Consider the following 27,179-nt stretch of genomic DNA (forward strand, 5'->3'; position numbering starts at 1 on the left):
GTTTAACATTAAAATTTAACTGTGATAGGCTTTTATAGTATCTTTATTCCCTTGTACAGATGATACCCCTGAAACATGTATCTACTCCAACTGGTCTCCATGGTCTGCCTGCAGCTCAGCCACTTGCGAAAAGGGCAAGAGGATGCGGCAGAGGATGCTAAAGGCCCAGTTGGACCTCAGCGTTCCCTGCCCACACACTCAAGACTTTGAGCCATGCATGGGGCCTGGATGCAGTGACGAGGGTGAGCAGCCATTTAAAGACTGAAGGTCACGATGCTTGTCCAAAAACCGAAAGCAATCATGTGGATAATGAGGTAAAATGCTTCTGATGAACTAGTTTTCTGAAGGAACAGCGTCTCCTGAAGTCTCTTTATGAGAATATTACTGTTCCTGCTAATGAATCCATTAATGTAACAATCTAAAGAGTGATGGCGTGGTTTTCATGTTTGGTTCAGAGCCACAGGTAATATCCCTGGTACCATTATGCTGAAGTTATTTAACTTTTAAAATTTTATGTAAAGTCAAGTAAAATTATACGAAGCTGTAAATATGTGTTCTAAGTTGCTTAGACTAATTTACTGAGGACAATATTTCTGCTGGTTCTCCATTTTTTTTGTCTCATAAGCATGCAATCTGTGATACAATTATGGATGTTTCAACACAGATGATTAAAAATTGTAATGAATAATCTTAACTTAGATGCAGATTGTGGATGGATTTTCCTACCAGTGGAATCAGTGCTTTATTGCCTGTTTAATGGCAGACAGATTGTCTTCTTGGAGGTTAATTATTTCTGCCCTGCTTGGCACCTTAAATGCTGATTATGCAGAAATAATAAACCTCTGGCAAAAATTATGCTACACTTTATACCTACAGAAACCCAGCTCCATAGAGAGCCTGCTTATTTACTCTAGTTACATGTGTCAAGAAAGTAAGTGCCCACAGCAGAGATTTGGAGGACAATTGGAAAACACAGAAGTAGAGGCAGTCAAAGTTTATGTGACAGATCTATAACAATTAGGAATATTTTGATGTGATAATGTTGCTCCATGTGACTATAATGTTTCATCTTGTCAGTGTATTTCTGGCATTTCTTCACAAAGATAGACAGCGATAGCTTTGATGTAATGTGCACAGGTGATGGATTACTGTGATAAAAAGTGAATCAATTTTTAAATTCTCACGTTAGTGCCATCTGTTGCTTACATGTAATGCTGGACATTTTGTAATTAGAACATAGATTTGAAAGATGGTAGTTTTTTATCTGCAGAGTAAATAATGTAAATAATTGATTTATCATGTTCGGCTTAGTACAGCATACTTGTTTCCCAGGTATAAAACATCACAGCAGAGAAAATAGTTGTATCTATATTCTTAGATAAACTGGAATACAGTTTATGTCTGATAACATGAACATCATTCTTGTGTAGTCAGGTGAGACTGCAGAGGGAGCAAAGAATAGCTGAAAATGAGATCTGTTAGAAATACAATAGTTACAATAATTAATAGTAATACAATAGTATGGTGGATTGTTCGGCTGGGTGCCTGGGCTCATTTGGGGTTTTATGGCTGGGCTTTATCTCCTGGCGCTGTGTGGTGATGAGTTCATGGTGGCTCCCTGGTGGTCTTTGTGGGTATGCTTCTCCTGCAGTCTCCTTGGTCTGTGTGCATCAGGGCGTGAGCCTGGCGCCCTGTGGCACTGCAGTCCTTCTCTCCTTTGGGCATATTGCCGATGTCTACCTGCAGGGGCGTTGCTGGGGCTCCCAGGTGGCATTGCCCACTTGTATGTGTCCTTTCACTTTCCAGCTCGGGTCTGGTCACATCATGAAGAATTGATGAATTCTGTCTAAAATGGGCTGTGCTGTTCTTTCATTCCATCACCATGCAACCCGTCTTTGACTCGGCACCTCTATTGGGACACCTTCACCTACACGATTCTGTCAAAAGTATTCACTCACCTGCCTTGACTCGCATATGAGTGTATATGAAGTGACATCTCATTTTTAATCCATGGGGTATAATGTGACGTTGTTTCACCCTTTACAGCTATAACAGCTTCAACTCTTCTGGGAAGGTTTTCCACAAGGTTTAGGTGTGTGTTTATGGGCATTTCTGACCATTCTTCCAGAAGCGCATTTGTGAGGTCACACACTGATGTTGGACGAAAAGGCCTGGCTCTCAGCCTCCACTCCAATTCATCCCAAAGGTGTTCGGGTTGAGGTCAGGACTCTGCAGGCCATTCAAGTTCATCCACACCAAACTCTCTCATCCATGTCTTTATGGACCTTGCATTGTGCACTGGTGCACAGTCATGTTCGAACAGGAAGAGACCATCCCCAAACTGTTCCCACAAAGTTGTGAGCATGGAATTGTCCGAAATCTCTTACATACCAAGAGATTTTGCACCACCTGCTTCCCTTTCCCTGTCCATCCTCTTGTCTGTGCTTTGCTCCCCCCTGTATTCACTGATGTGTAGCACTGGCCTCCCTGCCATGCAAAGGTCATTTTACCCAATAAAGCTCAACCAACTAGCTTCCAGGGAGGGCTGGTAATGGTCTCACATCCATTAGGCAAGGGGGGTTAGGGGATTAGGGTTAGGGGTGTTGGAGCCAATCCCAGCCAACATTCCAGGCAAGAGGCGAGCAGACCCTGGACAGGTTGTCAGTCCATCACAGGGCCAACACACAATGACAAACAGAGATGAGCAACCACTCACACGCACACGAAGACCTACGGACAATTTAGAGTCACCAGTCAACCTAAACATGAATGTCTTTGGAAGGTGGGAGGACACTGGACTATGGTCACACATATGCACTAAAATAATGAAATATTTAGCTAAATAACTGCATCAATCTCATAAAAAGTTGACATACCCTGTAGTGTTAAATGGGGAGGACAAATGCAGACGGAAAAAAAAAAGACATAAATGCATGTGTTGTTAAAAATGACAGGCATATATGCGAAAAAATAAACTCATACCTGAAAGGGTTTTTCCTTTTTTTCTATTTCCTTCTTTTATATTGACAAAAAAAATACTCACAAGCCCCCGGCTGAGTGCCACTATGTAGGAGTTTTCCCCGGTGGACAAGAGGGTCACCTCCCTATGCCTCAGGGTTGTGGGGGGGGGGGGGGTCTGACTCTTCTTTGTGTGAATGCACCAAACAGCAGCTTGGAGTATCCGGCCTTCTTGGAGACCCTGAATCGGGTCTTGTATGGGGCTCCGGTAGGGGACTCCATAGTCCTATTGGGGGACTACAATGCGCACGTGGGCAATGATGGAGACACCTGGAGGGGCATGATTGGTAGGAACGGCCTTCCTGATCTGGTTTGTTGGACTTCTGTGCTAACCATGGACTGTCCATAATGAACACCATGTTCAAGCATAAAGATGCTCATAAGTGTACTTGGTACCAGGGAACCCTAAGCAGGAAGTCAGTGATTGATTTTGTGATTGTGCCATCTGATCTGAGGCCACATGTGTTGGACACATGAAGAGAGGGGTGGAACTGTCAATTGATCACCACCTGGTGGTGAATTCGGTTAGGTGGTGGGAGAAGACTCAAGTCAGACCTGGCAAGTCCAAATGTGTAGTGCGGGTGAACTGGGAACGTCTAGAAGAGGCCTCTGTCCAGCAGACCTTCAACTGCAACCTCTGGCAGAGATTTTCCAACATCCCTATGGAGGTTGGGGGCATTGATCCTAAGTGGTTGGTGTTGAAAGCCTCTATTGCTGAAGCTGCCGCAGGGAGCTGTAGCCTCAAGGTTTTAGGTGCCTCAAGCGGCGGTAACCCTCGGACACCGTGGCGGACACCGGTGGTCAGGGAAGCCGTACGACTGGAGAAGGACGCCTCCCAGAGTATGTTAGCCCGGGAGACAACTGAGGTGGTTCCAAGGTACCGACAGGCCTGAAGGACTGTGGCAAAGCAGCGGGTGTGGGAGGAGTTTGGAGAACGCATTTATGTGAGGGACAAAGGACATGTCCTGGTCAAAAATTACTCCAAGGTTTCTTACAGTGGCGCTGGAAGCCAAAGGGATGCCGTCCAGACTGATGAGATGATTAGATAGCATTTTTCTGAGGTGCTTAGGGCCGAGTACAATAACTTCTGTTTTGTCAGAGTTCAGAAGTAAAAAATTTCCAGTCATCCAGACATCTAGCCAGCCCTGGGGATTGATGAGATCCGTCTGGAAATGCTGAAAGCACTTCAAAATTGCATGGAAATCTGGAACAGTGCCAAAAAAGTGGCAGACTGGGGTGGACCAGGGGGACCAGAGGATGTGTGCCAATTACTGGGGCATCACACTCCTCAGCCTCCCTGGGAAAGTCTACGCCAAGGTGCTGGAAAGGAGGGTCCAGCTGATTGTCGAACCTCAGATCGAAGAGGAACAATGCGGATTCTGTCTTGGTTGTGGAACAACGGACCAGATCTTTGCTCTTGCATGCATCCTGGAGGGGCCATGGGAGTATGCCTATCCAGTCTACATGTGTTTTGTGGACTTGGAGAAGGCGTGCCACCAGGTTCCCTGGGATATGTTGTGGGAGGTGCTGTGGGAGTATGGGGATGGGGTGAGGGGTTCTCTGCTGAGGGCCACCCAATCCCTGTATTCCCAAAGCGAGACCTGTGTCCGGGTTCTTGGCAATAAGTCAGACTTGTTTCGGGTGGGGGTTGGTTGGGGCTGCGCTTTGTCACCAATCCTCTTTGTGATTTTCATAGATAGGATATCAAGGCGAAGTCATGGGGGAGGTGGTCTGCAGTTCCGGGAGCTGAGGGTTACGTCCCTGCTTTTTGCAGATGATGTGGTCCTATTGGCTCCATCGGTTTGTGACCTCCACTGCTCAATGCACAAGTTCGAAGCCGAGTGTGAAGTGGCTGGGATGAGGATCAGCACCTCTGAATTGGAGGCCATGGTTCTTAGCAGGAAACCGGTGGCATGCATACTCTGGGTAGGAAATGAGTCCTTACCCCAAGTGAAGGAGTTTAAGTATCTCGGGTCTTGTTCACGAGTGAGGGTAAGATGGAGCATGAGATTGGCCGGAGAATTGGAGCAGCAGCAGCAGCGATGTGTTCGCTCTACAACACTGTTGTGATGAAGAGGGAGCTGAGCCAGAAGGCAAAGCTATCTATCTACCAGTCAGTCTTTGTTCCTACCCTCACCTATGGTCATGAGCGGTGGGTAATGACTGAAAGAACTAGATCGCGGGTACAAGCAGCCGAAATGGGTTTCCTCAGGAGGGTGGCTGGATTCTCCCTTAGAGATAGGGTGAGAAGCTTGGCATATGTTAGGGACTGGGAGTAGAGCTTCTGCTCCTTTGCGTGGAAAGGAGCCAGTTGAGGTGGTTTGGGCATCTGATAAGGATGCCACTAGGACGTCTCATAAGGGAGGTGTTCCTGGCATCTCCAGCTGGGAGGAGGCCGCGGGGCAGAACGAGGACCAGGTGGAGAGATTATATCTCCACACTGGCCTGGGAGTGCCTTGGGATTCCCCAGTCAGAGCTGGCTGATATGGCCGGGGAAAAGGAAGTTTGGGGTCGTCTGCTGGAGCTGCTGCCTCCACGACCTGGCCCCAGATAAGCAGTTGAAGATGAAGATGAAGAGATGAAAACTTTAAGGCATGATTAATCTCTGCTTCCCAGTCTTTGATTTTTTCATATTTTTATTTCTAACAATGTTGCTCAATTTACATTTCTCATATGCAACCCAAAAGCCAAGGTATGCACAGTTGCACCCACATGTCTTCCTTTTTAACTTGCTAACACAATGCTAATTATTTCAAGAACAATTTCTTTCATTGTGCTTTTAAACCAGAAATTAAAATCTCGATTTTCAGTTTGGGTACGACCGTTTTATTGAGCAGAACTTGCAGCAGTGTATCACTTTGAGGCCCATTTAACCCCTCTTGCTCAAATGTTTGTAATGCTAAAATAAAAAACACTGGCCAATATTGTGGCAGTAACCAGAAATCAGTGGATTAGAAAAGCAATAGTCTAAGCAAATTAAGTGAAATTATATGCTTGAACTATTGTGTCAGTAAATAACTCAGAATTGTATAATTTTTGTAATACTGCACAAGAACAATTAATGTCTCCCGTTTAATTTGATTAAATAAACAAAAGTCAATTCTAATGTACTTAGTGTTTTTTCTTGCAAGAATCTGATTAGTGACAGTCACAGTATCCCATTGTAGGTTGCTATGGAAATATCCTACATGGTGCAGAGTCTAAAAGCTATTGAGTGTATTAGAACATTCAACCAACAAAAGTAAAAGCTTGCTGTCATCTTTTTCTGTCGGCCTTTGACACTTTAGATGCGTCCACGTGTATGATGTCGGAATGGATCACCTGGTCTCCATGCAGTGTGTCCTGTGGGGTAGGGACACGTTCCCGGGAGCGTTACATTAAGCAGTTTCCTGATGATGGTTCAGTCTGCACTCTGCCAACTGAGGAGACAGAGAACTGTGTGGTGAATGAGGAATGTTGTATGTTTCCCTTTCTTGTCTTTTTAATTCAAACTTTTCAATTGACACAGTTCATACTATCGAGCCAATGTATATAGGACAGTGTGTTGACCTTGCACACCCTTACCTTTTTTTTTTTTTGCCGTAGCTCCCAGCAGTTGCCTGGTTACGGAGTGGGCAGAATGGGATGTCTGCAGTGCCACTTGTGGTCTGGGCATGAAGAGGAGAGAGCGCATGGTGAAGATGCCTCCTGCAGATGGCTCCCTTTGTGGGGCAGAGGTGCTAGAGGTCGATAAGTGCATGATGCCAGAATGTCGTAAGTAGCAACATTTTTCAGGACTATTCTGACAACTCCCACGCTTCAAATCTGGAGAAAACTGTTCCATTAAGTAACAGGCAGTTCACAAGAATCTTCTAAAATGTAAATATTATCTTGTCATTTTATCCACAAGGCTGCATTTTATACAGGTATATGACAACATTATCTGAAAATATTGTCATGCACTGACTCTAACTAAACGATCCCTGTTGCATAGACACAATTCCTTGCATGCTGACTCCGTGGTCTGACTGGAGCGACTGCAGTGTGACATGTGGAAAGGGTCTTCGGACACGACAGCGCATGCTGAAGTCCCCTGTGGAGCTAGGAGAGTGTACAGAAGAGTTAGAGCAGGTGGAGAAGTGCATGCTACCAGAGTGTCGTAAGTAATAAACATCCCACTTAACACAAACACTTACAGGACATGTATTCATGCATACATTAGTAATGTAAAGTAACAATAATTTCAACTTTCTAATGATGATTGATGTTTTGACACGGACAGGACAGCCTCTATTCTTTGTCCTAAAAAAGCTGTATTTTTATGTGATTCGTAGACTGTCAAATTCAGATAACAATAATGCCGAAAAACTGTATATCTGCCTTTATATCTGTAATTCATCTGATTTATCCTGTTAAATTACTAATGAGTAATGCATGAATAAGAGTTAGTTTTAATATATTTGCCTTGGTGTCCAACACACTCTGTATTGAGTTAAATACTTGTATACTCTCAAAGGCAGGTTGCCGAAACAATTAATCAATTCAGAGATACACAATTTCCCATTTTGAGCCAGTTTAATTTTTGTTTCCTCCAAACGGAATTTAGGTTGTGGATACTTGATATTATTTTTCCTGTCACTACTAATAGGTTTGCTACATCAGTCCTCCATTGAAACCTCCATGTAGTTATGTAAAAACAAATCATACCCTCTGGCAAACCAGAAGTGTATCTCTGTGTTGCCTATGTATAATTTAAGATAAAATACACCATATTCCCTGACATGGGTTCATGTATAATGTATCACAACGCTACACAGGACAAAACATTGCAAAGCTACAACGCCTGATTTATCAAGACTGTGCCATGTACATGATCTATTATTTATTGCTTTATTTTATCAGTCTGTCTATCCTCCCATCTCTGTCTCTCCAATTCTATCCCCTCAGCAATTGACTGCATCATGTCAGAGTGGACTGAATGGTCAGAGTGCAACAAGTCTTGTGGAAAGGGTCATACGATCCGGACACGCATGGTGAAGCTGGAGCCTCAGTTTGGAGGAGATTCCTGTCCTGAAACCATTCAGAGAAAGAAATGTAAGATCAGGAAGTGCAACCGAGGGCAAGCCAACAGCGATGAGAAGAAACGACGCAAGGAACAGCGTGAAAAGAGGAAGAGCAAGCAGGGCAGAGCTAAGGTTGCTTCTGAGCATCCAGGTCAGTATATGTGGTTATTTAATTAAAAACTAAAGGTTAAAAAACAATCAGGCAGATGCTCTCACAGTCTCTTGCTCTTCCCCTTTTTCTTGATATCTATCTTCAGGGTGTAAAATGAGACCATGGTCAAGTTGGACAGAATGCACCAAGCATTGTGGTGGAGGTATTCAGGAGCGACTCATGACAGTGAAGCAAAGGTTCAAGACTTCCCAGCTGTCCAGCTGCAAGGACAGAAAGGAAATCAGGGCTTGCAATGTGCACCCCTGCTAGAAAGAGGTGGGGGGAATGGGGCTGATGTGGGCACAAGGGTGGGGGGGTGGGGGGTTGCCGGGATGGGTACAGGACAGGTCATGGCTCACTGTTGCGCAATGATCCAATGCACTCTGTTTAGGGCTGAAATGGCACAGACTTGAATCTGCTGGTTAAATCCAGAGCTCAGGTCAGTTGTGGGCAAGAAAAAAAAAATAGGTTTATGGAAAGCTCTGGATTTGAACCAGTTAGATTCTTTAGTGCTTTAGCTCTGATACACATACAACTCTTTTGCAAGATTACTGTAAACTTGTTGTGGTATAATATATCTTGAAGAAATGATAATGACCTATAAATTGAATTAATAAAATAAGGAACTGTTATATCTTGTGGTATCCTTAGGTACAGTATATTCCAGACCTTAAAGCACAGGTACCCAGCCATTCCAATATTTTATATGCCTTCAATTATCCAGTTGTTTCTAGGACAGAAAAGGCCCAGTTGACTTTTTATCCAGCTATATTGTTGTACATGTAGATTCAACATGATTAAAATCCATAAGATTTTCCAGCATTATTCGAAGATTTTGTTATTTTTTTGCTGTGAAAAAAAAAAGTGTCTGAAGATTGTTACCAAAGTCTTGTGTAGGTGTTTTTTGGATATATTCCCTTTGTTTTGTTTATCTCTGTTCTAACATATTAATATTTTGGAATAATATCACCTTTACAATAAAAGTAAATGTGACAACTTTGTCACCTGGACCTGTCTTTTTATTTGAGGGGATTCGTATTTTATGTGGGTGGTTGGTGGTTTATGTCTTTGCGGCCACTAGATGGTGGTACCTGGCTGCAAACGTGCTTCTTGTTCAAACTGGTCAGGACACTTCTCCAAATGGAAAATCATTTTCCAGTATTTGTGGATGGACATTGAGGAGCAGACAAAGGGAGACTCCACTCCCGCATTGATGTTAGTTGGCAGAGTTTCTATTGAAATGTGCTTGCTGAAACCCCCCAAACCTCACCCCACAGCATCTCTCTGATGTAATAAGGGGGGAGGGAGTAGTGTCAGGCTTTTCTCAGTGTGGAGCTCAGGGAACAAGGGTGAAAAATTCAATACACACATTACAATACGGTTCCTGTTTCCATGCCAACAAAGCCAACCATGGGGGAAGCCTACATACTTCATGGGTGATAGCAGCATGGAGGGAGAATCGTTACAGGCTTCATTGAGCTGTCAAAACCAGCATAATAATGGAGACTGTTGGTTAGTTAAAAAATGTGGATGGCTGAAAAATCAGTCTTGGTTGAAGGACTTGTGTTTGCTTATCTTTGTGTGGAATTTGATTGGAAACCCCTTGACAGCTAATCCATCCTAGTACAGTGCAGGCTGGTGGTGATGTAGCTCAGCTGCAGTTCCAGAACAAGACTCAGACTGGGAATGAGCTCCAAGACACAGTAAGGCGAGCAGTCCTTCCATGTCTCTGTGATATTATGATGTGGATGAATATGTAAATGATGGGAAACAAGCCACATTGCTGACGCTAAAACTGAACTTTGACAATTGCTCTTCATCTAACCTGAGCTTCTTATTAATCCCATAAAACCCATAAAGTGGGGAAACCATACATCCATGCCATAGGAGATAGGCAGTGTGCTTTAGTGCCATAGCTGATAAACGCATAAAACTCATCAAACATGCATCATCAGTCTCTAACTCTCTATATTATCAAATACTTGATCAAAACCTTCCAGTCTTTCGGTCGGAAATAATGAGCTCAACACTTCAGAGTGTACCAAATCTGTGACTGGTGCAATTCTTTTAATTAAGATTTTTTAAACCATGAACTTCTCAGTGCACATCTAATAACGTCAGTACAAAATATGAATGCTGTCTACACGATCCCAGTTGCAGTATTTTTGTATTGGCTGCAGGGTTCTAAATTAACACCCAACCTGCCAAATGCGGGTTAAATTTCATTTTGGCTGGTGTTGATAAAAACTTACTAGCCAGTTTGGCCGGTGATGTATGAGGCAATTGGGTTGGGCAGATACACTCTACGCCAGCGGTCCCCAACCTTTTTGCGCCACGGACCTTTAAGGTGTGGCGGATAAATGCAACAAAATAAAATGATACGATCGGCATAAAAACTTTGCTATTTTCTAAATAATAATCAACGTGAATCCACTGTGCACTGGTAACATGAGTAACATCCTCTCTGCCCCCTAACCCCGAACCTAAATGCAGCTTTCTTTTTCATGGAAGTCGCAGGCTCTTCTTCTGTCTCCTCACTGGGCCTTTTCCCCTTCACAACGAAACTGCCCTTTTTTTAATAATTTCGCTAGCTTGTGGGTTTAAGCGTGTCGACATGCGTCAAGAGTGAGTCATAGACGGATGTAACGGAGAGAAGGGTGTTGGCAGTAAGTCCTACATTTCCAATAAATACTGTGCCGTAATGCTACGTAATGACATTTAATACGCCCATTGGCTGCACGAATGCCGGTATTTCACGCTACAGTCTAGAGTGCAATCAGCACAAGAAACGAACAGAGATAGATAGTGTGAGGGCGGTAGATAAAAACGGCGGAGCTAAAGTTTAACGTCTAAAGTAAATCTAAACTAAAAGCGTCGGTGGTTGAACTTGGGACAGACGAGGTTGGGCGAGAAGAGAAAGAATCGAGGGGATAAGGATATCAGTGACAGAGCATGCGAAGCGAAAAAAAGAACGTTTGACGTCAAATGGCTAATGTAAATTCTGATTGGCAGGTGAAAAAAAGTTCATTTAGAACCCTGATTGACTGTAACAAGATTCAGAATATACAGCCATGCTGGTGGATCTGTGAGGCTCATCACAGCTACGCAGGTGTACAGGCATTTCTGTATGTGTGCGGCTTTTTTATGTGAGGGTGTGTGTTCTAGCGTTCCAGCTTTCCATGGGCCTATTTGGATAAATGTTTCTGTTCCAGCCTTCCAAAATGTCTGAGTAGTCCAGTTCTCCAGTGTCAGACAGACAGCATCTTAATTGTGTGATAATGTTTACCTTGCGTGATAATTATAGGCCTCTGCTCGCTATGTCAGTGTAAATACATCTGGGATTTTGGTGCACATAGATCAACACACTTTATTAGATTGTTGGAATGAATCGCAATACTTTGCTGAACATTTTCTATGGAAATATTTGCTGTTGTTTCTTCTAATTGTTTCTATATTTGTTGAAAATAAAGTTGCCATTTTCTTTCGATAAGAAATAAAAATATTTTGACTTTACCACAAGGACCAGAGTAGAAACCTCTGTGCTTTACTGTGTCACTTTTCCCTTGATGGAAATACAATATGCTGCACTGCAGTGATTTTGATATGCTCACAGTGACCATGGTAAATTATAGCAGGGAGATGCTACTACACTAAGAACAGTGTAAATCTGTTGAGAAACAATATTTCTCACTTGACTTTTGACAACTGAAGGAGACAAGGTTGTCATTTCTCTTCTCTCTACTCTTCCTCTTCTTTTTCAAAGCATTTTATTTTAGCCTCCTTTTGCAAAATCACATGATTAAGAATGCTTTATTTTTAACTTCAAAAACACCATGCATTGTATCACTGGAACATGCTGTGGACACATTGGTGCAGTGGTTAGCACTTTCCCTCACAGTTTCTGGGTTCAAATCCCACGCCTGGAGTGTTTCTTTGTGAAGATTGCATATTTTCCCTGTGTGTGAAGTTGTGAAGGAGGAGTGGCATCGTCCCAGGTGTGACTGCAGTTTCATGTCGCCGATGTTTTTTCCCTCCACTCTGTGTGTTTCTCTCTTGTCACTTCCTCTCCTAGCTGCCATAACTCCAATCTGTGTCCACACCTGCCATCGATGAACTCATCTGCCCTGCAGCGCCGGCTCCATTTTTTCCCTCTTTCCTCCATCCACTCGTCAGTCAAATCATCACCTCAGGCAGTTCGGTACCAAACATGCTCAGTCACTTCGACATATGTAACTTTGTGTATTATCTCTGAGTGGATCTTACTTCCTTGAACTCCAGGGTCACCTACTGTTCATCAGTTTCTTCACAAACAGCTCAACATACTCAACAGCATTATCGAGCTGCTCCTCACTGATCTCTGGCTGCCTTCAATCCCTCCCTACTAGTCAGTCATCTAACCCTGTGTCCCCAACCCCTCCCAGCCTTCATTTCCTGCTCTCCGGTGACATTTCCTCAGCATTCTTCTGACAGGACTCTTATTTCCCTGTTACTCTTCATCTGCTGAAATTTTGTTTACCAAGTCCTCTTAGCTGGATATTGTAGCCACTCAAAAGATACTTCACCACAACTCCTGTCTTAATGAAACCAGACCCCAATCTGCAAGCTCTGAGGTAGGAGCAGTTCTTTCTCAACTCTTCATCCTGGCCCATCATCCCTCTGTTTTGTTTTGTCTAAAACATATGAAGTGCAATCATGACGTTAGAAACTGCTGCTGGCTTTTTGTTCAATTCTCTTTTGAGGAATGGAGACTGGCTTGAGGTAGTTCAACATCTATTTAAATGTTAAGCTCCTATTAACCTTGCAGGATCCATGTGTTTCAGTTGCTTCAATCTCACCCTCACGCACCATCTTGGATGAAAAATTGTGAATCCAGACTCTTTTTGGTCAGCTTGTTCATTTGTATGTCTGATACCATCCCGAGTATCAATTTCATACAAATGATGTCTGAACCCCATCCCTGCAGGAACTCGTCCTCCTCTTTTTTGCTGGACACCCAGAACCTCAAGCAGGTGAACATATCATGGTTTGACCTCTGTCCTGAAGTCAGCTGCACCCTGTCCCCTCTAAAATAACACCTTCATCGATGCTAACCAATGTATCCATGTCTCTGTCTGCGCCATGTGTGCCAGCAGCCTGCCAGTCATTTCATTCTTGGACTCACATTGGATGCTGACAACTTCCTACCAGTGTCTCTACGTTTGAAAGTTCATCAGTCCAGGCCCAACTTTGCTGCTGCTGCAAGATGTACAGAAATGGCTAAGGCCCATCAACCACCTAAGAGAGTTGACATTTTCTGTAAAACTGACTTTAAAAGTCTCTCCACATTGAATTGGTCCCATTCAGTGTTTGTTGGATGTGAACATGCCGCTCTGCTAGATGGTGAATTGGAAGGATATGGTTAGGACGAAGAGATGTGGATTTACTGCCATCTCACCCTGGAATCCATAAATTTCATCAAGACCATGTGATGTTTTTTCTCCTGCTTTTCCTGATTACGCTTCCCATTTTCCTCCCACACTCACAACACAATGCCTGCCCCGATAACTGTCTCCAATGGCCCGTGCCTCACTTAGCAACACATCCAACTCAACTGATCACAGCCAAGCTTTTATTCCCTGTTCCTCACAGCCAACCGCCATTTTCAACTTTACCTTCAGCCTTCCTAATTCATTTCCATATTAGCCTTTATCTGCTGAAAGAGAACAACAACTCTTCCCTTAGCCTTTAAGATTTATACTACATTTGGGTAAAAAAATACTATCCCTAATCCAGTGCTTAAATAATGACTCTGTTGTGTTAAAAAAAATAATAATAAGGAAAGAAACAGAAGTATTGGAAAATGTTTTATTCCCCCAAATTGCATCCTCTAGAAATATTTGCATGATTGATATTTCATTTAGATGTTTTCAATTATGTTTTTTACCTCTAGATCCTAAATTAGTTTAGAATCTAATTTTGAGTGGAATCACCTGTCTACTCTTACTGAATCCAATGATATTCATAATATTTGGTGATTACACAGACTTTACCTGATATTGAACTGGTTGAACTGCCCACTTATCGATGTTGTAATCTATATATTGATGAAGCTCAACATATCAGCAATGTTTACTGAATTTCACTGTTTTCTACGTCTGTAGTAGCATGACAGATTCTGGTTTGTCATTTGTCTCATGACGTGAAAAGCTCTAATTTTCTTTAGCAGTTTAAATAATTTTCTGTAATTAAGTTATCCTGAATGACAGAACATAAACCAAATGACAGCCTGTATTTTGTTTGGTTTTTTAAAGGCTGTGAAAGAAAAATTGGTGCACCAAGTCAGATGGGGGGTGATTTTCTTTGGTTTCATTTTCCCCTGAGTGTTTTTTGAAAGGAGCTTGGTGACAAAACACTCAAAAGGAAGGAGGCCATAAAAATCATTGTTGCTGCATTTTTGTTTATTTTAACAAGTAAGAAAATACAGGTAAAGTGTAGCTGCTTTCTTTATTGGCTTTGGAAGTATTTTCCAAGCCTGGACAGAGAAAGAGGAAATATTGGATTTCATAAACTTATGAAACTCAGAGGGCAAATCAATATGGACCTGCAAGAGATTTTTTCCACAAATGTATAGCCTGCTGCAACAATCAATGTCTTCAGTTTATAACCTCTTCAGTGGAAAAGCTGAAAAATCTGTGAAATGTCAATCAGCATTAGAGCGTATTTAGGATCTTTAATTGAATAAACAATTATAGTGTGTAAGTCATGGCCAGGGCCTTTCTGTGAGAGGTTTGCAGCCCTGGGCTGCAGATGGCCTCACTTAAGGTACAGCTCATTATCTTTCTTCCATGTTGTGCATTATTAATTTCAACTGAAATAACTATTCTTCATTTCACTGTTGATCTTCTGTCCTCTTTCATTTATTGCCACCCCTTTCTAGTGCTGGCAAACAGTAGGAAAACACTTTTACAGTGATAGCACAAGATGATTTTCCTGTCATGTTATCTTCTGGTTGCTGGGGAAACACATTTTGCAGGGATTCACACAGCAGTAATCTGAAATTGACTGGCATTCCACAGCGAGACTACAGACACTCACTAGGAGGCTTCTGTGGAGCCTGATTGTCATTGTAATTTAAAGCTGCAGTTGGTGAAAACTGAAATAAAAAATCTCTGATGCTGTTTTACTGAATTTGTTCTAATGCTTGTACAATTTCAACACAAGACAAAGTTGTAGGATGACCCTTATTTAAGAATACCTCTAAAGCCCAACATGCTGTAAAAGTAAGTAGGCAGTTTTCCCCTCTTTGTCTGTCAGATTCTTTATTAGCATGAGGATGCAATGCAGTGGAATTGGTGGACAATTTGTATTTCTGATGTCCAAATATTGCTTCTCAGACCAGACCATATGTGTTTACAGGGATGGTTAGCCCATGTATCTGCACTGGATGGTGCCCTATACTGCATGACGAAAAGAGGTGGGAAATATATATATATATACCATTCACTTATTAAATTGTGCAGAAATTCTGTAAAAAATATCTACCACATTTATCCTTGAAATGCAATGAAATCAAACAAACTGAAGTAATAGCAAGACTATATAACAGGACTATATAACAGGACATATAAGATTCACAGCAACATTCCCTCTTGGACTCACTTCACTCGCTTCACTTTAACAGTCCTTCATTTTCGGGATGACACAAATAATGTAGACAACAAATTTACCTTTCAGTTTCAAAATAGCAGCTCCACCCAACATTGCCCTACATCAAAAACAGATCACCTTTCCTTACAGCTTATTGACTTATATGTTCTAATTAATTAGAAATTTGAATGAAAATGAGGACGTCTTCTCATTCACCATTTTCACCCACTTCTGCTGAAAACACATGAATACTTGGAGTGTTAAAATTCTGCTTGAGGTTCTCATTGTTACCATGACAACCCTGCCATCTCAATAGTTCAAACTCTTAAATTACCATATGATTATTAAAGGAGTAGCTCACCCATTTTTAATAATGCTCTCTTTTAAGGCTGCACTTCGTCACAGCGCCACAGACAACATGACACCCAAAGCACTCTTTTTTTTTTTTTCTGAAATCAGATCCTCACTCAATTGACAACAAATTCAACATCAGAGGATTTGTATCTAGCCTCAATCCAAATCTTGGATAAATTGATTAAAGGAGACACCTTTTGTACTATACAATAATTAAAAATGGTAATTTTAGCTTTGAATATAATGAAGCAAAGATCATGGGGTGCTTCAGTATTTATTAAAATATAATGAAAGTCTATATTACATCAAAAATTAAGTCTCAAATGTTTTATTTAGCGATGATTCACCTGTAAAATCCACTTCAGCCTAATTAAGCTAACCTTTTTTTCCACTGCTCTTATAGTAGCTTCCAAATAGAGATTACACTGTGTGGGTGTGTTTACAGTATGTTTCTGTGGCTAAAATGAGAGCAGGCTTGAACCCTGCTCTCTCAGCGTATCCAGTGATTCCTACAATCTCACTATCCAGATTGGTCTGGGGCACAGTGAATCAGAGGGAGACACCTAGAAGCCCAGCATCACACGTCCATCTGCTTTCATCCCTTTTCTTATTGTTATCAGCCAAAATATTACACGCATAAAACTGGGTTGTTAGGGGACGCCACAAGAATGAAACGCTGCTCTAACACCAGACAATTCTCCGCCTCAGGTTGTGCAAATAGATAGAGTTCCTATTTTTGAGATAATGGGTTTAATAGTTTGGTGACCCTGGAAACATACCCCAAGGATTCAGATGATGTTTCTGTTAGTTTGATAGCTGAAAACAAAAGTTCTAATAGATACGGCTAAACGGGGTATTTGTCTCAGGATAGAAATCCCAGATCTGGATCATCACCAAAATGGAATCACTTCTTGCATTGCCTGCGGATTGTCTGTCTACAGTATTTCATGGAGGTATGTAAGTTTTGATATATTGTGTAGACTATCAGACACAAACCACGTCCCCTTCTACAGGGTTAATTATTTTTGTGAGTGCATGTGATACAAAAGGAGTGTGTGAAGTTTGAAGGTTGAATTTAAGCTCATTTGTTCTGCTGGTTCTTCTAGCTGGTTTCATGTCACTCAGTGCTGCCAAGACTCAACAAAAGCATCAAGACCACAACACTGTGATAAAGCAGTTTTCTTTCTTAAATATGTTTGTACACTCCAACGCAACATGCTCCAAAAACCTCACTTTTTTTTCTGTCTGTCTGACAGAGAGAAAGTGGGCACCTACTCTTGCTGCACTCTAACATGTTTCCTTCCTGCCACAGGATATACTTATGAGAGAGCTGTCACATATGCTATAAATTCACTACTAAATAAAGATTTACTCAGAATTACAACACATTTCAGCTCAAATTATGCAAACATGCCCGTGTATATCTAATATTTCTATCTCCTTGACACACCTAGTGTCCGGCTGAACCTCAGGGGAGGATGATGTTGATGCAGGTTAAATATCAGAGAAACTATCATCACTGGTTTAAAAGGGTGCTGTGAATTTTAATTGTCTCTCTGAACAACGATCCCCCCTCATTCTGTATAATGGGGCCTGTTACCATACAGGCAGCAGTTATCCTACATACAGAGTCACATACTAAGTCAAAGGTACTATTTTGTTTCAGCTACATTTATGAGTAATAAATAGATAAACAAGTAAATACATTTAGTCAAGATCAAGATGGTGTTCTTACAGCCTTCGCACACCTTCGAAAAAAATACACAGTGGTACACACTGAAGACTTGGTGAGCAGCTGGTGCAATCCTCCCATGGTGCTTGAGTGTGATTTGTCAGGATAAGTGTGGGCGTCCATTTACATGCATAGCAGTGTTTTCATTAGGGCTGTGTCTGTGTGTTGCTAAGAGTTTTCAGCTTCTATCTTAACTGCAAAAGCTACAGCATGAAAATTGGCTCGAGTTAATGTGCAGTTCCATTTTCGCTAGTTTCACTAACCTCCATGCTCAATCTGTGCTCCCTTTCGCATGTGCTTTAAAAAAAAAACCAAACCTAATTGTCATCTGTAGCTTTACACAGCAAAGGGGGAAAAGCCTTCTTGAGTTATTAAGAGGGAATCGCCTCCAGCAGAACAAACATACATTTTTGAACTGGCACATGTACCCGCTTCTTATAATATGTTATCAACTCATCTTCCTCTGTGCTTTCCTGTCCTGCAGGTGTTAAAAAAACAAAACAAACAAAAAACAAAACGGGTATTCATGAAATGAGTTTGGATATGGTGTGTTCTGATTACACAATGGTTGCAGCAATAGGGGAACTCTTTGCAGGTTAAATCATTGTCACCAGAGGACACTTATTAGCCAAACTGATTTTCGACACTAGACATTTCAACTATTACTATTATTACTGTTATTACTGTTATAACTAACACTACTATTTCAATAAATCACATAATAATACCGCTCCTGTAGCTGTGAGAATTTGGTTGAAAGCACTATATCATGCGACAAACCTCACAGGTCAGCCACAGTTTTCTTGGCATCACCAGCATGTACTGTGAGCCGGCCAGACTGTGCTCAGTTAGTGAAAGCAGTTGGAGCAAAAACAGATTATCTGAAAATCAATGCGTCAAGCTCAGTGGAGAGCTGACCTGTTTGTACAAGCTAATGACTTCTAGAGCAATGCCAGAGCATGCAATGATTCCTACTAAAGTTTTATCACATTGTTTAAGCTCTGTGACTCTCTCCCTCTCTCTTCTCCCTGAGAAATTCTTTATTGTAGGTGGTATAACTTGCGTCTTGAAATTGTGTTTTTTTTCTTCTAAATTAGCCCCAGTGTTATTCCCTTTTTATTTCAGACCATTTTCATTTTATGACTTAGTTACCACTTGACGTTGCAGGCTTGGTTATTAATGCTCTTGCTGTTTCTACTAAATGATGTAACTGGTTGGATGATATTGTGGAAAAAAAGGGTGCAAGTTAATCTATCTAAACTGCAACGGGTAGGTTATCTTTTATTTCCCTCTCTGTGATGATAATTAAAGTCTGCAGATGTAAATGAAGCATGAGGAGAACTTAATGGAATCACCGTGATGTCACATTGAGACTTTTTAAGCAGAACTGATGGAATTAAAAAATGTGCCTCACCTCAAACAACAGGTTGTTCTATCTCCTGAAAACATATTGTGTTGTCGCTGTAAAGTTGCTTTTTGAAGTGTAAACAACAATAGCAGCAAGTGGTCTCTGAATATAATCACTACCTTGGAAAAAACCTTCATATAATTTATTAGAATACTGTATTTCTTTGCCAGTTCTTTGCCAGACTGCTGTCATGAAAGTTTGAAGACTGTGAAGATTTGAGAAAATATGTTTACAATATGTCATTATTTCAGTAATATACCTCAATACAGTGATATGATCATGTTAGCTCATAAAGTGTCTTGCGGCAGCTCTTCTTTTCCTGTTGGACGACACAGTTGTGCTGTTTCTTGTGGTTATTTTTCCAAGCAATTCCAACTCTTCCAGTAGTTAAAGGAGCCAAAAAAGCAGATCCTTAGTCACATGTACATGTATGCAGTCACAAAAGATATAAGCTTTTCCAAAAGATGATCTTATTGTAGTGAGATTCCCGGGGATGCCCTTAGACTTTGCTTGGACATTTGCATCTAAAAAGGTATTGGAACACTTCGGCAGAAAAAAGAGCAAGAGTGAATGACTTTACAGTGATAATGGTGACAAGGACACATTCAGGCCCACATGTGTCCATATGAATAGAACAAATTCTTCTCCCTGAAAGAATCTGTAGCTTCATCAGGTTTCCCTTCTTGTGGTATTTAAGTAAGAAACAGGTAGTTGGTCTTAGCTCAGGTCAGAAGCACAATTCCCAAATGCTCTGCACCAGTGCCACTCTTATCCAACACTTGGTGAACAGAATGTGATCAATCCCTCCACCTAAGAATGGAAACCGACAGCCATAAGCAGAGACATAAGAGCTATAGAGGTACTTGCTGCACTGTTACTACGGCAACAGACTGTGCAAGGGGGCCATCATTGTTGGCTCTCTGAGATTGGCTGTTGGTGATTTGGTGCAACGGTTCAGTTTAGTTGGTTGTTCTGCCCTCTGAGAAACAGAGAACACTTTTCTGGTTTTTCAGTCCACCTTGATCTGGTGAAAGCCTAGCAGATTTATGAAGGCAAGATGAAAAAGACTGTTGATCTTACAACTGAGAGACATGAATAATCAAAAAGCGCCTGAAAAAGAAAACATGAACCATTCAGTTACATAACAATATACACATTAACACACACAGATGATTGGTTACAAACACACACACACACACACACATAGCAGTGAACCTTAGCTCTTCTTTGCTCCCCCGAGTCTACTTACAGAGTCACTAAGACGCTGTGAACCTGCTGCTACTCTGGGAATGTGTCAGGCTGACAGATAGGCTAGTTACTACATCGCTCACACTGGTAACCACCCTCAGGACAAGGATATCACTCAGAGATAATCAATACAACGCTGCCACACGCAAAATATTTCAACATTACTTTATGTGGTTAACAAGCGCCTGTGTTCATTCATAACAAGATGTAAATTTACATACTGCAATTTTGAACTTTCATATTTCATATTTTGTGTAAGATGTGATATTTAATCAGATATTGACAACAAGATGAAATAGCAGCTGCCGCCAATATTTTTTTTTCTTTTTGAAAAGCAGACATTGTTAAGCTCTCAATCATCCAATAGTTGTCTCATCAAACAATCTAGCAATGCCAGCTCCTGTTTATACTAATTATTTTCCTTCTAATTGCAATAATGCCCCAAATATAGAGCATTGGAGAGTATGCAGACACTATGTGACTAAAAGAATTTTGGCTTTTGTGAATAATTCAAATTACTATAATGAAACGCAAAACAGTGACATTCCCCAGTGCAGTGGAGTTAAATGAAACAGAGAGCAACTAAGCATTGCAAAATGGCCACTTCTCTTTCAAATGAAAATTCAATTTATAGTCTACAAATAAAACAAATAGCATTTCACAGCTTTGGGTTGTGTAAAAGCACCAACAACATAAATAATTACTTAAAATGCATATCACCCACAATGGTAATATATGTGCAAAAATAATTTTCACCTGGATATTGTCATTGACTCAAAAGTCATTCAACAGGTGCACTCAAGGTAGAGCTTGTTATTTGGTGTCGGTTGGTGTCAGTTCTTGGCTTATTACTCACTTCTGTATTTTATTGTTTTGGCCTGTGGTTGAGTTACTCAAATACCTTGAAAAATGTTTACACGGTGCAAATGAATACACAGGGAGGAAAACAATTATTTAAACCTTCTCCTAATTTCATAAAAATACCAATTTAGGGTTTCCAAGCACAGACGTTGCAATTGACGCTAGAAAGTAGACGTACATCTGTTTGCATGTTCCTCTCAATATATCCCTCACTCACTAAAATCCATTTAATAAAAGCATCTTCCCATGAGCCTCAGTGGGTTGAGCAGGTGTTAACCTTCCTCTGGGAGCCTCTCTCCTGAGGCAATATAGAGTCTCGCAGTGTAACATGTTTAATTCCCTGAGCAGCTTTCATTCTGCCAGTAATACTGGCAGAAATGATGGACAGGAAAATTAGTCTCCCTCAGTCACTAAGAAATTGTACTTTCTGTTTCTGGTCAGGAAAAAAGAGAATATTTACTTTCCAGCTGGTCTCCAACATGGCTATCATGGCTACACAACAACTTTTTTCATGAAATAACTTGTAATCTTTGTTATTTCTTATATGTGCTTCATATGCATTACATACTCAGTGTTGGTTGTCTTCAAATATTGTCCTGCATTTTTTAGATTTATTTCATTTGTTTACTTTCAGAACTTTGTAGATTGATTGAAGCTCAGAAATATGTACCTATGCATGAATAATTTTTTAACAAATGAGCAGGCCATCATGTGACTTCTGTTGGGAAATTTATTTTGAAGACCTTTAGTTACTCTGTACGCTAACTGTAACAACAGAACACATGGAAGTCCTTCATGAAACATTTATCTTTTTGAATTAGTAAATTTGGTAGTCTCTTAAGTTATGTTTACTAAAATAATTTTCCATTTCATTACATGCATTTCAATTGTACTGCAAATGGAATACTATAACAGTGACTAAAGCATGACTAGCTGTGGGCGGGCTTGTAAATTGATAAATGCCTAATTTTATGATATAATTCAATTTTATCGTAGAATCGTGCACTGTACATGTGTAATCATTAAAAGTATGTTTTCTTCTAAACATTGTGTCATCAACCTGTCTTGGATTTGTCTGAGTATTGTAGCCTTGATGTTTAATAATTATAAAAGGAAAGGAGAGAAGCAGTAGCTGCTGTTAAAAAAGTCTTGGAAAGTTAACATCACAAGAAAAGTGTTGTGGTGGAGTGGGGGACAATTCTTACCATCATGAGATGACCTCATTTCCTCATATTGTAAAAAACGTGTGATAAAAGAAAAGAAAAGAAACACTAACTAGAATACATTTTGTGATTTGCAGCATTTTATGGAGTGCCAAAGCATCTCTGTTTCCACATGTTGTACTTGCTGCTGTGTTGAAAAGAGTTCAGAATGGAGTGAAGTGATATTGTGCTGTCCCTGGGATAACAATTTCAATTTTCTAGTCTCACTTTGTGTCTTTCACCTTGATCCACTTTGACATTTACAAGCCCTTTGAGCTTGTTGTCCATGCAGTGGAAACAGGGATTGCAGATTGAATGTAGGCAGGTTCTTTTAGTCTGTCTCTATTTGTATAAACATATATTAATTTTCTATCTTCTCATTGAGCTATATCACCGACTGTAATGTAGAAAAGACTCCAGTACATTGATTGTGTGCAGTCAGTGAAATTTAAAAGACACCATGGATATGAATGATATTTAATACTTCATATCCAATACATAAACGCTAATGCTATCCCCATTAACCCATTTTTTGGGTTGATAGCATTCAGGCATGCAGTTAGGCTCCTGTCCATATTTACATTCTCTGAACATTGAGCTTAGAAAACCTGAACTCTAAAAATAATGATTGCTTTTTTTTTTTTTTGTTAATGCGCAGAATGCTTGTTGATATGTAAGTCTGATTATTGTACACATAAAGGCATAGAGCTGTGTGGATGTTGGGAAGTGATTGAGTGCTGTGATAGATGCTTCTTTGGCAACTTTTAGCCTATTTGACAACTCGGTAGTTTCCATGTACTATTAGCACGCTGTTGGCTGGATTGCTCCTGCAGCAGCAGGTGTCACAGAGCTGGCATCATTACTGTACACACATACTGTAAGTCTGGAGTGGGATATAAATGATCCCCATAGGAGATCTGCCTTGCCAAGTATTATTCACCAATTCAAATCCCTGTTAGTATTTTAACATAAGCAGCCAGAGTTGTTGGTAATTTTAACTTTATAGTCATTACTATCAATTTGCCAGAAAGGCCACAGATTGATGAAATCCAGTGGTTACTCTGGCATGGAATCTGTCCTCCTATGCAACGCTGAGTCAGTGTCAGCCTCTAGTCTGAACTATCAGACATGTCTCACACAAGAATATACCACCATATTTTCCAAAAGAAGACTGAAAGATATTGAAATCACTTGACTCCTATTGACTTATTTACTAATAACATTATAGTACATCTTGCAACTAATAATTTTGGTACATTTAGAACTGGGATTTTTACATGGCCAATACTTCAGTGCCTCAATGTCATGTGTTCATGACTGAATTCATTTATTTCTCAATTCCATAATGTTGCTGAGTACAGTATATATATATTTCTTCTCACTGAGAAATATATGCCCTAATGTTCTGGCTTTAACAAATAAGTTACATAATTATTGGTCGCAAATAAGAGACATACGGTAATTACCAGTTAACATCAGATTAATAGCTGGAGGGGGCTGAGCTCAGCATTATAGTCCTTTCTCTCTTTTTCAGCAGGCCCACCAAACACAGAAGCATGTGAGAAAGGGATACTTTTTGTCTTAGCTCAGCAACAAAGCTGTGGGATATTAACTTAATATCTGGGGGTTGAATGCAGGAGGGGTCATTTAACAACAGAGAGTTGGGGGCTCTTTAGTTAAGTATACAGTGACCATGGCATTATACTGCATCTTAAACAATAAGATAAACAATGAAGCAACATTGCAATGCAGCCATGATCTCAAGGAAAAGGAAAAGGAAAACTCCAAGATTATTACATTACACTGCCAGTTTGAAAAAAGCTAGATTGAAAGAAAAGATTCATTCTTGCTGTATCTTTCTAAGGTATTGTGTTTATCCCCTTTAAGTTCACAGAACAATGGAGACTTATGTTTTTCAATGTTCAAAAAATATCAGTGGCTTGTTCATTGACAAAGAAATCGTTTGAAGCATTTATAAAGTTCATGCTCAGGTATAACTGAATAAATGCATTTCTTGAACAAAAGAAAGAACAACATCTATAGGATTTTATGACAATATAAAGCGCTACAATTATTTATACTAATAATATAATAACTCAAAAAGATTTATAATTGTATGTATGTATGTGAAAATGATGTGGTAAGTCAGTGAGACTGGGAATGAAAACACCTCCTGCTTCTGTCCAGTGTTCCCACCACAGCTGGATTGTCTGCTCTTTTACTTATCCTTTGGGACAGACATGATAACTGTGAAACATTTGGGAGCACATCTATGATGCCCTGTGCTCATCTTCCTTTTTTTGGTGCCAGTTTCTGATAACATTATGAGTTTTTCTTAGTCACAACTTTACAGTGCACATTGGCTTGTAAACAGCATAACCAATAAGAAACACTGCACCTTTGGAAGCATTATATTCTCCATTAAGGTTCAGAATATCTATAAATATCTAAAATTTCATGGCTGTATCTAACCTGCCAACAATGTCCCAGGGGAAAGTTTTTCCTGCTCTTGCACACCTGCTTCCCACGAAATGATTACCCTTGTGACCTACTGCCTTTCTCGACGGATATCGGTTGTTGTCATTGTCTGTTACTTGTTTCTATATACAGCCATCTCTTTCCGGAGGGACTTGTCATATCACCCCAGCTGCTTCAGTGCTTCAGCCATTTACATTGCCTTGCTTGTTATAAGCTTCAGTAATTGCATGTTGTCTCTGTGTTTAGCTTTGATGTGCCATGTTTGTCTTGTCTCACAAATCAGCTTTTGGTTGCAAATGCTCTATTCCTGTGTCGTAAAAACATCTATTCATTTCTACCCTTTAGCACCTCAGTGACTCAAAAAACAAAACACCAACAACACTTTGACTTGTATGTGGTTTATTGAGTGTTTTTGAGAACTCATGGTGTGGGAAAGCAGAGCACAGACAGTGCAACATAGCAAGGACTTCATGTTGTTCTGTTAGATGAGGATAATTCTTCCACCACTCTGATCTGATTCATTCAGTAAGACAGGAGGAAGCGCAATCTACTGTTACCGCAGGAGGTTTTTAAAAGAGCCACAATGGAATTCATTTGTTATTAAACAGAATTAATTCAACCATGTACAACCTGTGGTATTATTATCTCTGAGATCCACTAGACACATAAAGAAAACACATAGAAGCCCCCAGACATATTTGGATATATTCATAGCAGGGCTTCACCAACAGATTTGTCCGGGGGAGTTAGCAGATGACAGATGTATGCAGGAGCCAAACCATTCAAGGCCAAAGAGCAAAATCTTTAAACTTAATTAGAAAATCTCTAAAAGGGTTAGTGTAAAGTTCACTTCCTCTTACAGCCTAGCAGCAACATCTGGAAGAGCTAGACTGCACTTAGACCTCACTTCAGTATCTGAATCTGAATCAAATCACCCAACTTGTTGGCCCCTTTTCAAACATTATTGGATAAGGCACCAGACTAATGAAGATATTATTGACTGGCAACACAGGGGATAATTGAAATCAGCTCTAATTTGAATTTATTCCGGGTAGATACATCAGTAATACCAGATTTTATTGGGACATATAAAATAATATTATCTGTTTAGCTATGGATATGGCAACATTATTGCTATTAAATTCATGGTAGCATGTATAAATTTTAATTTAAGGAAACCCAAAATAGACCCCTGGGGCTCCCCACAAAATAGAGGACACCCATCTTAGTGCTGTGTAGAGAAATTGATCGCATAGATCTGATTGATAATGGTACAGTACAGACAATTTTTTCTCACAGAATCCTTGATGAAAAAATAGACATTTCCATCAAAGTTAATACATTTCTTTTACATTGTTTAGTTACTAGGAGGGCCTATATTTACCTCGATTAGAGTAATGCTTTTGTTGTTTAGAGGGTGATAATGTGCTTAGAAAATGTGGAGAAAATGTATATGCAACAAAAATGTCTCGTCAAATTTAACAATTTAACGATTTGAATCTGTATTATTATTTGTATATATTACATTCATGGCACCCAAATCCCAGTGAGAGAGATCTCTGTTGGCTTCAGATAAATATGTCTCTTCGTATTGCCTGAGCGTGTTTTCTTCTTTTACAGTTTTTCCTTCTGTTCCCCTCCCCCCACACACTAACACCCTACATTATTCTGTTCTTCATATACAGTCTCACACTCTCTCACAGGCTGTCTTCCACACACTCACACATACAAAAATATCCTGGCTTTGTCTCCTTACCTTTGTTTTTTGAGAACCATTGCTCAAACCCTCAAGGCCTTTCTCTAAAACTGTATGAGAAAAAACAGAGGCAGAGAAAGAGCATTGAGATGAGAGAAAACTTCCATCCCATCTTCCTCTCTGCACACATCCCCTTTGAACCAAGCTTAGTTTGATTCAAGGAACGCAGAGGGGTACGGGCAGCAGTTGTGAGATTTGTGGAAAATAACTCATACTCAATTTCATCTGGACTCATCTAGTCACACAGATGCTGCTCTCCCATGTTTGCGCTTTATGGATAAATTTCTCAAAGCAGTGCTTCCT

The 27,179-nt window shown here is 40.5% G+C and overlaps 1 protein-coding gene across 1 annotated transcript in view; it reads left to right on the top strand.

Moving 5' to 3' along the window:
* The window catches only part of spon1a (spondin 1a), a 67,182-nt gene extending 58,701 nt beyond the window's left edge, over positions 1-8,481 (top strand). Inside the window, exons 11-16 of the mRNA XM_029498384.1 lie at positions 60-242; positions 6,306-6,476; positions 6,604-6,771; positions 6,992-7,156; positions 7,945-8,211; positions 8,318-8,481. Of these exons, the coding sequence (XP_029354244.1) occupies positions 60-242; positions 6,306-6,476; positions 6,604-6,771; positions 6,992-7,156; positions 7,945-8,211; positions 8,318-8,481 (1,118 nt within the window). The remainder of the gene's footprint in view (positions 1-59; positions 243-6,305; positions 6,477-6,603; positions 6,772-6,991; positions 7,157-7,944; positions 8,212-8,317) is intronic.
* Positions 8,482-27,179: the final 18,698 nt, after the last annotated feature.

The sequence above is a fragment of the Echeneis naucrates genome, chromosome 3, assembly GCF_900963305.1.
Source record: "Echeneis naucrates chromosome 3, fEcheNa1.1, whole genome shotgun sequence".
Classification (NCBI taxonomy): Eukaryota; Metazoa; Chordata; class Actinopteri; order Carangiformes; family Echeneidae; genus Echeneis; species Echeneis naucrates.